The sequence below is a fragment of the Gobio gobio genome (assembly GCF_949357685.1).
Source record: "Gobio gobio genome assembly, chromosome: 9".
Lineage (NCBI taxonomy): Eukaryota > Metazoa > Chordata > Actinopteri > Cypriniformes > Gobionidae > Gobio > Gobio gobio.
Window position 1 is genome coordinate 5,151,713 of NC_137115.1, and position 13,553 is coordinate 5,165,265.

The 13,553-nt window shown below is 39.3% G+C and overlaps 1 protein-coding gene across 1 annotated transcript in view; it reads right to left on the minus strand.

Annotated features, from left to right (window-relative positions):
• The window catches only part of smtla (somatolactin alpha), a gene marked incomplete at both ends in the record, with an annotated part of 45,910 nt that overhangs the window by 10,215 nt on the left and 22,142 nt on the right, over positions 1–13,553 (minus strand). The window contains one exon of the mRNA XM_079825287.1: positions 226–416. Within this exon, the coding sequence (XP_079681413.1) occupies positions 226–416 (191 nt within the window). The remainder of the gene's footprint in view (positions 1–225; positions 417–13,553) is intronic.

The following is a 13,553-nucleotide window of genomic DNA, read 5'->3' on the forward strand; positions in this document are numbered from 1 at the left end:
ATGATGGATAGATGCACTTTTATGGACTTCAAAAACAGAGCAACTATTACTGCCATTATAATGCTTGGAAGAGCCAGGCATTTTTAATATAACTCAGATTGTATTCGTCTGAAAGAAGAATGCCATCTACACCTAGGATGACTTGAGGGTGAGTAAATCATGGGCTAACCCTTTAAGTTAACAGATCAATAAACTTCGGTTGATTGACAGAGAGGGTTCACTCACAAAAAGAGTGCATGACTCTTCAGAGACACGGTAGATGAGCTCGGCATGTTGGATGACACGATCTAGAAGTTTCTCTTGGGAGATTGAAGTACAGTGGGTGAGAGATCCGGTCTCGTCCTTGCAGTCCAGAGGAACGGCATGAGAACCCCAGAAGCGCCACAGCGACACACAACACAGCCAGACCTGCAGAACTAATGAAACACACACACACATGTGACAAGAGTAATTTACTGCTACACTTCGGTGAAGAGACATGCTTTGGAAATTCTGAAATATTTGATCTTTCTGTAGATTGCTCAGTTGATTGCGTATTTGAAATACATTCAATAAGCGAGCACCGTTTTCTTTACAAAGCTAATGCATTTCTCCCAGGCTATAGATGTAGGCAAAAAAAGTTAATAAAGTTCTAGAGTCAATGTACCTTTAACCTTGTTCATTTTGCACAGATTTTTCTATAGCCACTTACCTGCATCAGAGGCACACACTGCCTTTATATAGCAGTCAGAGGTGAATATTCTCAGAGATCCATAGATTCATGAACTCACCTGCTTGAGTGTAAGAGGAGACGTGGCCTTCTCTTCAGACTCCTTCATATGCAGGCCTTTTAACCCGAGATGCGACAGATAGCTCAGAGAAGACGAGAACGCCAGCGAAGGATGAGTAATGCCACCAAAAATAATACAGTTCTTATTAATGAATGGGAAGTTACTAAAAATATAGCTTCCAAAGATACAAGCAACTTATTTATAGTTAGGCGACAGTCAAGCTGTTCTTTTGAACTGTAGTAAAATAAGTAGTTATAAGCTACAAAAATATACAGTATGTTACAAGCCTAGGCGTAAATTGGGGGGTTCTGAGGGTCAAATCTGAGGGTTGTCCCCCCTTAAAAATGTCAATAAAAACTACATTGTGTATTATAAATAATATAATGATATATACTTAAAATAATTGTGTAAGTAGAAAACAATAATAATGCAAACGGGGCAAAAAAAATGCCCCCCCCCCCCCCACCCCACACACACACACCTCTTGCCTCACAGTGGTTTGGTTCAGTAGTTGTGGAACTGGGTCTGTTAAGGCTGTTTTATTTACTTTAAACTTTAAAAGTGATTTTATTTCTCTTTAATACAGACAATGCTGAGTTATTAATAAATTAGCAATGACAAAAAATTGTGATATTGATGTATTTTCCAATAGTCCAATATTTTAGTGATTTGTTTGGTAGCTTGTTGTAATTCACCCATTACAACTTACACGGCGATAAGCCCATGTGTGAACTGATATTAGACTAATATTGTAGATCTTTCACTGTGTTGGTCAAGATAATATAATAATTATATTACCGTGTGGTGAACCGATAATTCATATTTAAACAACTATTGCTTTGTGTTGTTGGCCAGATAAAATGACAGAGAAAAGAAAAACGGACATGAGATAATTTTTCTGAAAAAATGCAACACATATCCTTACATGTAGTACAATGTTGGCTGTGTTATTTGTGTCCACTTCAAAAATAGCTCTTTTTAGATATTTTTTGTTTACTGTCCCCCCCAACTGTTAGATTAAATTAATGGCCATGGTTACATGTTGGGTGCACTTTACTTTACAGTACGTGTACGTACAGAGTACTTACCTAAGAAAATACTTGGTATTATACGTTAAATACATGGGTTAAAATTAGGTCTAGGTGTAGGTTCAGGGTTAGTACATAGTTATTACCCAGTTATTGTAATAACTGTAATAAGAGGACTGTAAAATAAAGTCCCATATGTTATATATGTTATGTTTTTATATATAATCTACTTATATTTTTGTTAATAACATTAAATGGCTTTTAAAAATAATTAACTGTTTAAAAACTTGGGATCAGTATTTATTTATTTAGTAGTAGTTTTTTTAAGTTAACTTTTAAAATACTGTATATTAACATAGAAAACCAATTTAGAGTGTAATAACATTTTATAATATTACAATTTTTACTGTATTTTCAAATAAATGCAGTCTTGGAGAGCAAATATATAGGAAGTCGGGGAAGACCTCGTTTTTTAAGTTTTGTTGCAAGCTGGTCACACATTGGCCACAAAAATAATAAAAATAGTAATATATATAATATAATATAAACCAATCAGGAATAACATTATGACTGGTGAAGTGAATAACACTGATTTTCTCTTCATCACCTGTTAGTGGGTGGGATATATTAGGCAGCAAGTGAACATTTTGTCCTCAAAGTTGATGTGTTAGAAGCAGGAAAAATGGGCAAGCGTAAGGATTTGGGCGAGTTTGTCAAGATTGTGATGGCTAGACGACTGGGTCAGAACATCTCCAAAACTGCAGCTCTTGTGGGGTGTTCCCGGTCTGCAGTGGTCAGTCTCTATCAAAAGTGCCCCAAGGAAGGAACAGTGATGAACCGGCGACAGGGTCATGGGTGTCCGAGGCTCACTGATGCACATGTGGAGCGAAGGCTGGCCTGTATGGTCTGATCAAACAGACGTGGAGCTCAAATTGCTTAAGAAGTTAATGCTGGTTCTGATAGAAAGGTGTCAGAATGCACAGTGCATCGCAGTTTGTTGCGTATGGGGCGGTATAGCCGCAGACCATTCAGGGTGCCCATGCTGACCCCTGTCCACTGACGAAAGCACCAACAGTGGCACGTGAACATCGGAACTGGACCAAGATGGAAGAAGGTGGCCTGGTCTGCCAAATCACGGTTTCTTTTAAACGGGTCACTTACAGTACCTTGGGAACACATGGCACCAGGATGCACTATGGGTAGAACTTGACAGGTCAGGGCTGTTGGCATAATGTTATGCCTGATCGGTATATACTGTACACATACATATATATATATATATATATATATATATATATATATATATATATATATATATATATATATATATATATATATATATATATATATATATATATATATATATATATATATATATATATATATACATGTAGTTTTCATGCCTGTCGTGAAGCAGGCGATCATGTTCCGGCTGCTGTCTCTGTTGATGAGATGAGGTGATTTTTTTTCTCTGTGATATTCAAGTTCTTCAAAGATCTGCCCGTCTGTAGATGCTACAGGCTGCCAGCCAAAAGAATCTCTCTCAGAACGTAATCCACATCGGGATATAGAAATAATGCCGTTGCAGGTGGGCGGCGGACTTCATTAAGCTCTGAATATTGCAATTCTCTTCTCGATTATGATTTGTCCTACATATCCGAGTCCCCAAACCACACAAATGTGGCTTAATACAATTTGAGCATAAAAAGGGATGGATTGAGTCTGTCAATTTCAGAATTAAGCCCACTTTGTTGGTCTGATTCACATTACAGCGAAACGAACAGACATTATATTACAGCTCAGCTCTGTGTTGGTCTATTTATGTACACCAAAACACCTACTCTATAATAACAGTTAAATAATAAAAGTTACATTTTCAGGGCAAAGGCAGAATGTTCAAGAAAATAAAAAAAAGACAATTCCTTGGCAACAAGCAACTTAATATCTTATTATTTTCACAACTTGTGCTGCTCTACAGTAACCTGTAATTGACATTAAATTGATCTTAATAACAGTCTCCATTGGACTTGTCCTTTCTTTGTCCTTTGGAACATTTGCAACGAATCAGTGATGTTTAAGGGTCACAGCAGTTCACTTCACAGTTTTTTAAAAGGGTCTGTCTCAGTGGCCAAGAAACAGTAGCTGTATGAAAACTCACACTTACGCAGGTTGGACGTCAGAAAGCTGTTATTTATTCACACATCTTCCTTCGCACACCTGCAGCCCAAAGTGTTTCATCACCCGTCCGGCACCCACCCACCCAAACCATTCAAACGTTTAATCTCTTAATCTAGTCCTAATCTCAGTCCATGTGTCGGTTTTCATCTCATTAAAATGTTTTTTTTTTTTTTACTTGGGCAAGAGCTGTGCTGACATCAATAATTATGTAAATATTTCACTGCTTCTTACTTTGTATTTTAGTCATGCTTTCCCATACAGATATCATACATTATTAAAGTCCCCCTGTAGTCAAAAATTGGATCCCTTAAAACTCATATTTGACATTTTTTATCAGATATTTGTATAAACTCACCTTATTATACCTTTTTTTTTCCAAAAATATATTTAATATATATTTTAATGTTCCACATTTACCATTCATACCTTTCTTTTGTTGATAAATATATATTGTTTTCCTTATTGTTTATTTATTATTATTAGTAGTAGTAGTAGTCGTTAGATCCTTTTTTGATAAATGTTATTTCTGCACAGGTAAATTGATTTCTAAGTCATAAAAATGTACAATAACAAATAGACAAACAGATTATATTTATGTCCATGTCCATTTCATTTTTTTATCTCACTTGTTTTCTTTCAGAAAATAATCATATTCATAAAATCAGTTCACGCTGTGATCAAGTTTAGCCACATGTATTTATTTCCACTATGAAACCTTTTTTGAAAATGAATAAAGCAAAGTAAATATCTTGAACATCAACAAAGCAATCAAGTGTAGCAAACTGTGCAATTATTTTATTAGCACCAGCTATTATCTTCCCCAAAAAAACGATCAATAAAATATTCAAGCAAATAAGTACAAGGTCAAACATGTCCTGCATTCACTAAAGCTCAAAGCAAAACGTTCCATGACAAAAGAGATGCTTCAAACACACAACCAGAAGTCAAAATGGCCCGATGCCAAAGAGACCAGATTTAAAACATCAAATCCTGAAATAAGGTTCATGCCAAACTCAACAGAATTTGAAGGAGGACTAGCTGAAGAAAAAGATGTTGGGTCTGGGAACTCACCATTGGCAGGGCTCAATCCGAGAGGCGGGATAAACGGTTGTCATTCAAATTCCATCTGCATGCAATAGGATAGCGCTACAACCAACCAGAGCAACGAAGAAGGTGAAGTCCGAACATATCTTCCTTTCTTAAGAATGACTTCAGTGCCGTTCTTTGTTCTTTTCTCAAAGAAAAGCTTAACTACAAGTCTCCCAGAGTCGCGGCCAAAGCCGATTCGAAAGACCGCTGTTCGCCAGCTTCTTTGTTTACGAGTAGCACGCAGAACCGCGGCAACTCTGCCGTCATTATGTTAAACCCGCCCACCTACTCTAATCACGATGTGATTGGCCTGACCAGAGTTTGGTTTTTCCAGCTCGCAAGCCAACGGAGAGTTGCTAGACGACCCTGGCTGCAAATTATATCTGGCTGCATATATCAAATTATATGCGTCTAGATTTCAAGGCTACATATGTATTGTTTCAATACACTAAATACAACAGTTCACGTTAAATTCAAAATGGCAAGAAGTGGATTAAAGAGATTATAAATTTAGGCCAAAGAGAGCGCTGTAGACTACTGATGACATATTTTGTAGGTCAACCTGGAAGTTTGCATAACCCTGGAACCCTGGAAAATATCTTGAGCTTGTGTTCACCACAGACATCATTTCAGACATTTAGCCAAAAACCCATTCAAAAAATCCATTGACTATAGGACAATGGAACCGTAAATGCTAAAATGCAAATCATTTCCGGGTTTTGGCCTACAAAAATATGCCATACCAAACAACATTATTAGATTTTAAGATGTTCTAACCACTAGGAGGCACTGTCACCAAACCTGACGCTCAGATCAAGGTGTAAACAGTTGATACCATAGATAGACATAATAAAGGCTAGATGTCTTATGGCAGAGTCTCTAACGTCATCACCGGCGGCCATCTTGTCACAGGCAGGGCTCTGTGGTACCTGATGTTAGGAGTGATCTGCATGGACACAAATACTCTTATCTCACTGAAATCTTGACGGATTTACAAATGGTTTGATTTCTTACAAACGTTATTAACGTGGCTATAATTATGGATGCTTGAACAAATTATGAATCATTTTCCATAAGTAGGCTATGCAGTGTCATAACTACATCTCTGACGTTTATAACAAACCAAACAGTTTGAAAATCGGTAGAAAATTGAGCAAGTTATGGTTATTTAAAAAGTGCAAGCACCCATGAAAACAATGTTACGAGTGAGCGAGCTGCCTGTGACAAAATGGCCGCCAGGTGCGGACGTCGACCTCCATTGGCCAGCAGCGTGCACGAGACATCTAGCCTTTATTATGTATATCTATGGTCGATACCACCCTTAAGTTCAATATGGGACACTGAAAGAAACTGGTGGGTATAGCCAAGATACCTCCAAATGTTCGACAACACTGTCAGCTTCGTTAGGACATAATGTACTTCAAGGCTTCGTCCCAAATAAATAAATATTAGCCTCATAAATACCCCTGTTCAAACTAATTTCAACCTGTGGTTCATGGTCACTCATATGCAATGAACTGCCAATATGAGCGCATGAGTTGGGGAGAAGGAGGTTATCAAATCAGCGTTTTTAAGCGCTCCCAATTTGATAAAGTCTGGCCCGGGCTAATTCGTGTCAAGGAACGGGCGACATGCCCTCTCCAGACTTGAAGGGTGCAAAGATACTCGAGAGCGCAGCCACTTTAGCCCTGAAGAGAGCCGCAATTGCAGAACACACATGAATATTTATAATGCCCCCGACGTTCATGGCCAATTACTGCACAGCTTCGTCTCTTTCCTTCCCATGTTTGATTGACATGCTAACTAATCATTGGGTGCTATCAACTTTATAATTAAGCTTCATTGGGCGTTGAATATAGTGTGTGCATGTGTGTGTTCATAGTCATTTACATTAATTCAGGCTGGCATATTTTAAGCACATGACGCAACCCCAATACCCCCCCCCCCCCAAGTGTATATATATATATATATATATATATATATATATATATATATATATATATATATATATATATATATATATATATATATATATATATATATATATATATATATATATATAGCAGGCATAACATTATGACCACTGACAGGTGAAGTGAATAACACTGATTTTCTCTTCATCACCTGTTAGTTGGTGGGATATATTAGGCAGAAAGTGAACATTTTGACCTCAAAGTTGATGTGTTAGAAGCAGGAAAAATGGGCAAGTGTAGGGATTTGAGTGAGTTTGACAAAGGCCAAATTGTGATGTTTAGACAACTGGGTCAGAGCATCTCCAAAACTGCAGCTCTTGTGGGGTGTTCCCAGTCTGCAGTGGTCAGTCTCTATCAAAAGTGGACCAAGGAAGGAACAGTGATGAACCGGCGACAGGGTCATGGGCGGCCAAGGCTCATTGATGCACGTGGGGAGCAAAGGCTGACCCGTGTGATCAAACAGTGCATCACAGTTTGTTGCTTATGGGGCGGCATAGCCACAGACCAGTCAGGGTGCCCATGCTGACCCCTGTCCATTGACGAAAGCGGCAACAGTGGGCACGTGAGTATCAGGTCTGATGAATCACATTTTCTTTTACATCGGGTACGTGTGCGTCCCTGGTGGCTGTTGCCTCTTTCTCTCTGGTTCAGGAATGGTTCAAGGAGCACAACAATGAGTTTGAGGTGTTGACTTGGCCTCCAAATTCCCCAGATCTCAATCCAATCGAGCATCTGTGGGATGTGCTAAACAAACAAGTCCAATCCATGGAGGCCCCACCTCACAATTTACAGAACTTAAAGGATCTGCCACTAACATATTGGTGCCAGATACCACAGCACACCTTCAGGGGTCAAGTGGAGTCCATTCCTCGACGGGTCAAGGCCGTTTTGGCAGCAAAAGGGGGACCGACAGAATATTAGGAAGGTGGTCATAATGTTATGCCTATATAGATACACGACCTTGAAAAGAATATTGCAAAAGTCTCACAAGAACTAAATTAAGCAGTTAGTTATTTCATTGTCCCCCTAAAATAATGGCAAATATATTTCAACCCATTTTGCTGAGGTTCGTAATGAGGAAATGGGAAATTGCTTCTCTATTTTACAGTTGTCTCACCTCTTATGAAAGCCGCCGTTATATGATCCAGTATTTCAGCACCCGCTGAACGTTATGAATGTGTAAATCTTGACAAATGTTCTCAGTGCCAGTGGAGGTTTCTCTTCCTTTATATATTGTAATGACTTCTTACGTCCACTTGCTCCCAGCACTGTTATAGGAATATGCGCGCTCTGATAAATGATGATTGTTATCATTTAAAGCGCACTAAAGCAAACTTAATAAACGCGTGTGTCTTTGTGTAGGAGGGAGTACATCAGCTCTCTGGCGATTGTGACAAATAAATTAGCTGAAAGGAGCCAATGCATTGTTTTCTAATGAGGATTTGCAAAGGGGCAATGTGTGTTTTACAGTGTGATACCAATTATCCCTGGGCGAATATGAGAATGAAGGGTGAGATGAAATTATGCATCCTCATGACGGCCGTAATTAGGTCATTCTGCTTCCATCTTCTTGCCAGCCAACAGAAAGAAATGTGCAGAAAATAAATGTTTAATGTATTGGAGGGATGGATTGTTTTGGTATAAAAAAGGCTTTTTTATGTTCTAATTAGCATTAGTGCCTTTAGAAGATGCTTAGTGACTCAAATGAATTAGGACGTGTGTTAGAAATGTCTACTTTGCTCAAATTAAAATGAAGCATTAGTCTATGGATTTTGTGGGATGTGCTGCGGATTTGTGTTCATCTCAACGAACGGCATGCATATTTATATTCAGTAGGAAAATGTGTTATATTTTAGATATGAATCCTAAAACTCACACACCACACACATTTGAACAAAAGAGCCTTTCGCTTCGTTCTGAACTCTTGCTGTCGCTAGTAGGGTCTGTTTATCGAAATTTCAGGTTTTGAACAATCCTCCTAACTCTCAGTGTTGCACTTCAGTACACTATGGACTTGAATGACATCTCAATTTGCTTGTTGAAGACGAGTGCTGTCACTCTTCTAAGCATTCAGACTTACACTTATAAAAACACTTATATTACATTGATCGAGGGACCCAAATTGTATCTTGAAACCAAACTGTCTTGGTAGGGCTTGACCAGTGTTGGGTGTAATGCACTACTAAGCAATTCATTACTGTACTTTAATTAATTTCCCCCTGATTTACTTTAACTACAGTTACTTCTGATGTAATTGCATTCAATTCTGTATAGACTATAACAATTCTGTATAAAACAATAGTGGATTCAACCAGGCCCGGTTCTACGGGGGTGCTAAGCACCCTCAAACGCAAGCAAAAGCACCCTCAGTTGATATAATAATATTGGCAAAATAGATTTGGCAGATTTGCAAATGTGTCCAAGCTCAGGAGAGCGTTAAATGCATCTATTTACAGCATGTTTTCGCAGCGTAATGTAGCCAATCACAGGTAGTTGTTGCTCTCTGGAACGCGATCAGAATCTCACCGCTCAAAACGCCAGAGTTTTTAGGCTATTCAGTGCTGAGTTAATGCAGGCTCACGAAACCTCTCATTAACAAACAAAGTCAAGACACGATGTAAGTAAGAGATTTATTGTTGACAACTAATTTTTTATAACATAACTTTGTGAGATTGCGATGAACTGACAAAGCAACAGCATTTTAGTGATCGTAGCGATCTTGACTCGCTTTCGAGGCTACAGTCTGTAACATCCATTGAATAAAACTATTGTTGCTAAGAGAACCGACGGCCAATTGCATGCTGCAAAGGTTCAGAATTGACATCTAAATATAAATGCCACTCTTCACGAGACAGAAATATCCTCCTGAGACCCAGATCAGAGGTTTTGCCACTGTAGAAGACATTATATCTTAACGAAATTTCTCTGACAACATACACAGTTTTAAGTCTGGATATTCTTGTGAAATATGATACATTTTTTAGGAAAATATTATTACACATCTTTTTACATTACATATTGTCCCAAAACACATTAATATGCAAATTAGATACAGTGTATAGATGCATTGCCTAGAATGGGAATGGAATATGTGGCCATGTTTACACACATATTGCATAAAGTAAAATGGTAAATCAAATTATTCTGTTTCTTTCGTAACAATGAGAATCATCTTTATACAAAGTTTGGATAAAAAAATAAAAAAAAATCCCATTGTTTGTCTATTCATGTCTTTTAATTTTCTCAGTAAATGGGTTCTGGTCCTCTACAGAGCAGAGGATATAGCATATAACATAGGAATTAAAAAAAAAAAAAATATATATATATATATATATATATACACTGTTAAAAATGTAAGACCAAGCGTCAATATGAAAAAAATGTATCAATACTTTTGTCTGAAAAATCTTCATCCAAAGCAGAAATTAAACAGGTGTTATTGGTGTTCATTAGTGAAATAAAATGAAATAAATCTGTCAATCAGCTTCCACGTTTATTATTTCTACACTGAAGTTTTTTTCAGAATTCAGAATGACCCATTTAACTGTAAAAATATAGTCTGAATTTACTCTTGGCTAACAAGGAAATGTGGATTCAGACTGATTTTAGGACATTACTGTGCATGTAAACAGACTCATCGAGTTGTGTACATGAAGGCACTGTAGAATGCAAATACAGCAAACAGACAATTATTCGGGCCTGAGGCTCACAGTTAGGGTCTAAATGATGAAGTTCTAGGCAGCAACATCTGGCTCTAAATGCCTATGCGTTCACGCATGCAAGCGTCCAAACAACAAACCCATCAATCAATCAACCAACCAGCACACATTGCGGGCCTATAAATAAATATGGAAACAGAGCGTTCTGTTATATGAGCTGTTATGTATGCTGTGTGTGTGTGAGGGGTGGGGTTATGGAGAGATTAGGTAGATGACAGTTCTGGGCTAAAGATGCATTACCGCTTCGCTTCGAGCGTAATTAGGCCTTCTGTGTTAAAACCCAACCACCTACTCCTTGTCTTGCAACTTCCTTCTTGCCCTTGTCCTTCTGTCACCCTCAGGCTAAGACTCCTGAATCCTAATCTGCAATATTTTCCTCTCTCCAAAGGTAGACCTAACCCGCACCGCAATACAGAAGCGAGCATCTGAAGAAAGAAGACGACACAGGCTGCAAATCAGATCAGTCACACCGATATCCTTCCGTACGCCGCAAAGATATGCATCCACACAACCAGCCCAAACCAGATTCGGCGGCAGAGCGCAGCTGGAGTCGCACGCGTAAACGTGTTCGTTTCAGACTCCCTAACAGACAGATGACTCTTTTTCCCCGTCTCCACTTTTCCCTGTACCTCCTTTCATCCACAGAAAGTACATCTGAGGATTGGCCCGGCGGATTATATTTTCTTCAAAGTGGGATCCGAAAATGTGGCACAAATAAAATACATTGTCTGCCCTCCAGGACTTTCCGGTTCTTCAGAGAGTCTTAAATCTAAGGCCGTCCCTGTGTTTTGTCTATGAGGATGAAGACTAGTCCAACGCACCAAGATGGTTTCTTTCATTTTTTAAGCCACTGGCGATGCCTCTCTCATGTCCGCCCCTCTTCGCGGGTTATCAGAGGATCAAACGTAGCACGAGTTGGGTCTCGCTGTCAAACACGACGTCTCAGAAAGGAGAGGGAGGACAGATGGCTGTTCAGAGATGTCTCATGCATACGCAGGGCACCTTTTTGCCCTTTTTCCCTGTTTTCAAAGCAAATGCTATCTCTGGGTTCTGAATGTTTTAGTTGTCCAACGCAGCGTCTCCATCCATTTGACCTTTTCACTTGGCAAGGCCGACGGCTGAGTTTCCAATCTCAGAGGGTTTTGTTGTGGTTATCAGATCAGTTGGCTTTCCATATTTTTTTTTTTAGCTCTCTCTTTTTCTCCATCTCAGCCTCCCTGTAGCTGTTGCCTGAGTGCGTTGGAGTAAGTTTGAACTATGACAGTCCAAAGATTCAAAGATTGCAGTTGAGAAATCAACTCTGCAGTTATAACTTAAAGGTTAAGTGTGACGTTTATTGATGTTGATTTAATGTGGACGTTCAACTACAGTAGGTTTAAAGGTCCCATGGCATGGCATTTTTCTATTATTTTATAATGTTTCCTGAGGTGTACTTCTATTGTTAGTATGACTTTTACATCATAAAATGTCATAATTTAGAAATAAAAGGCATTTTTTCTATACTGCTATTTGCCCTGTGGCTGAATGCCCTGCTTCAAGAGGCGTGTCTGCTGTGAGACTTCAGTAAAAACGCCCACTGTTGTGATTGGCTGACATCTTTGCATTTTAAATGAGCGGAGGGGGCGTGGTTTAACGAGGCACGAGCAGGCACGAGCTGCTGCCAGAGAGACGGATGGACCTGAGTTCACTTCACATCAGTTCTCAGCATGTCTGAAATGTAGTAGTTACAGCATATACTTCAGGTTATTAGTCTATTTCTAGTCGGAGGGACTGTCACTCATGTCAGAAAGTTAGTAACTTTAGTAAATTATGGATCAGCGCTGACTGGAGACACGAACCGTTTAGAACGATTCAGTCCGATTTGGTGAACTGATTCGGTTCACTAAAAAGAACTGGTTCAAAAGAAAGATCGTTCGCGAACCGGACATCACTAATGTACCAGAGACGGAGCTCAGCGATTGCTAACAAAGTTATTTATAGTAACTACTGAGTTATGAGAGCGCTGTCAGTCAGCGCGAGTTTATTGTGTTTGTATCTGAGAGTTCTGAATAAACACGAGTCCCAGTCACGCCGAGTCCGTCTTCATCATTATTACCAACTTTGTAACACATGCAAAGTACCATTACAGCTGTCGAGATGAACGAGTTAAAAGTAAGTGTTGATAATAGCATTATTTTTAAAATAAAATAAAAGCGTCAGTGACGCGCGTTGAGTACACAGTGCAAACAAAGACACAACAGCAGTAATCGAATGTAATCCAGTTTATTGTGGGGCTAGGCTGACTAGCCCGAATATGCTCACGCTTACCCCCCTTCTGCTTAATCTCACGCCGCGTTTGGTGCCTCCGCTGTGGGCCAGATACAGTACTGGGGGTCGGGGATGTTGAAGGCCAACGGCCAGTGCAGCCCGAGCTTCGGCGTGTGTGAGGCCGATGTTGAGCAGAAACTCATGACTGTATGCACATTTTAGAACCGATAGACGCGACGAGGACGTACAAAAACACTGACTCACAAGATAGAAAACACGAAAACACCGTTCTGTCGGGAGAGAGAGAAGCTGCAGTGTGTGCACGAATAATAAATAATTAGCTACACATCAGAAATCACTGATCACAGATCAGAAGGAACTGAAAAAAGACTTCTGTTTTCATTTGTACATCCAAACACTGAGAAACTGTGAGCGTTCACTCGTTCACACGCAATGATCTCTCGAGCGTTTGCATGGGCGTGCTAGATTCTCTGGGCGGAGGAAAGGGAGGAAACCGTTCCTGCTTGGACGTCAAACCAGGAGACTTCA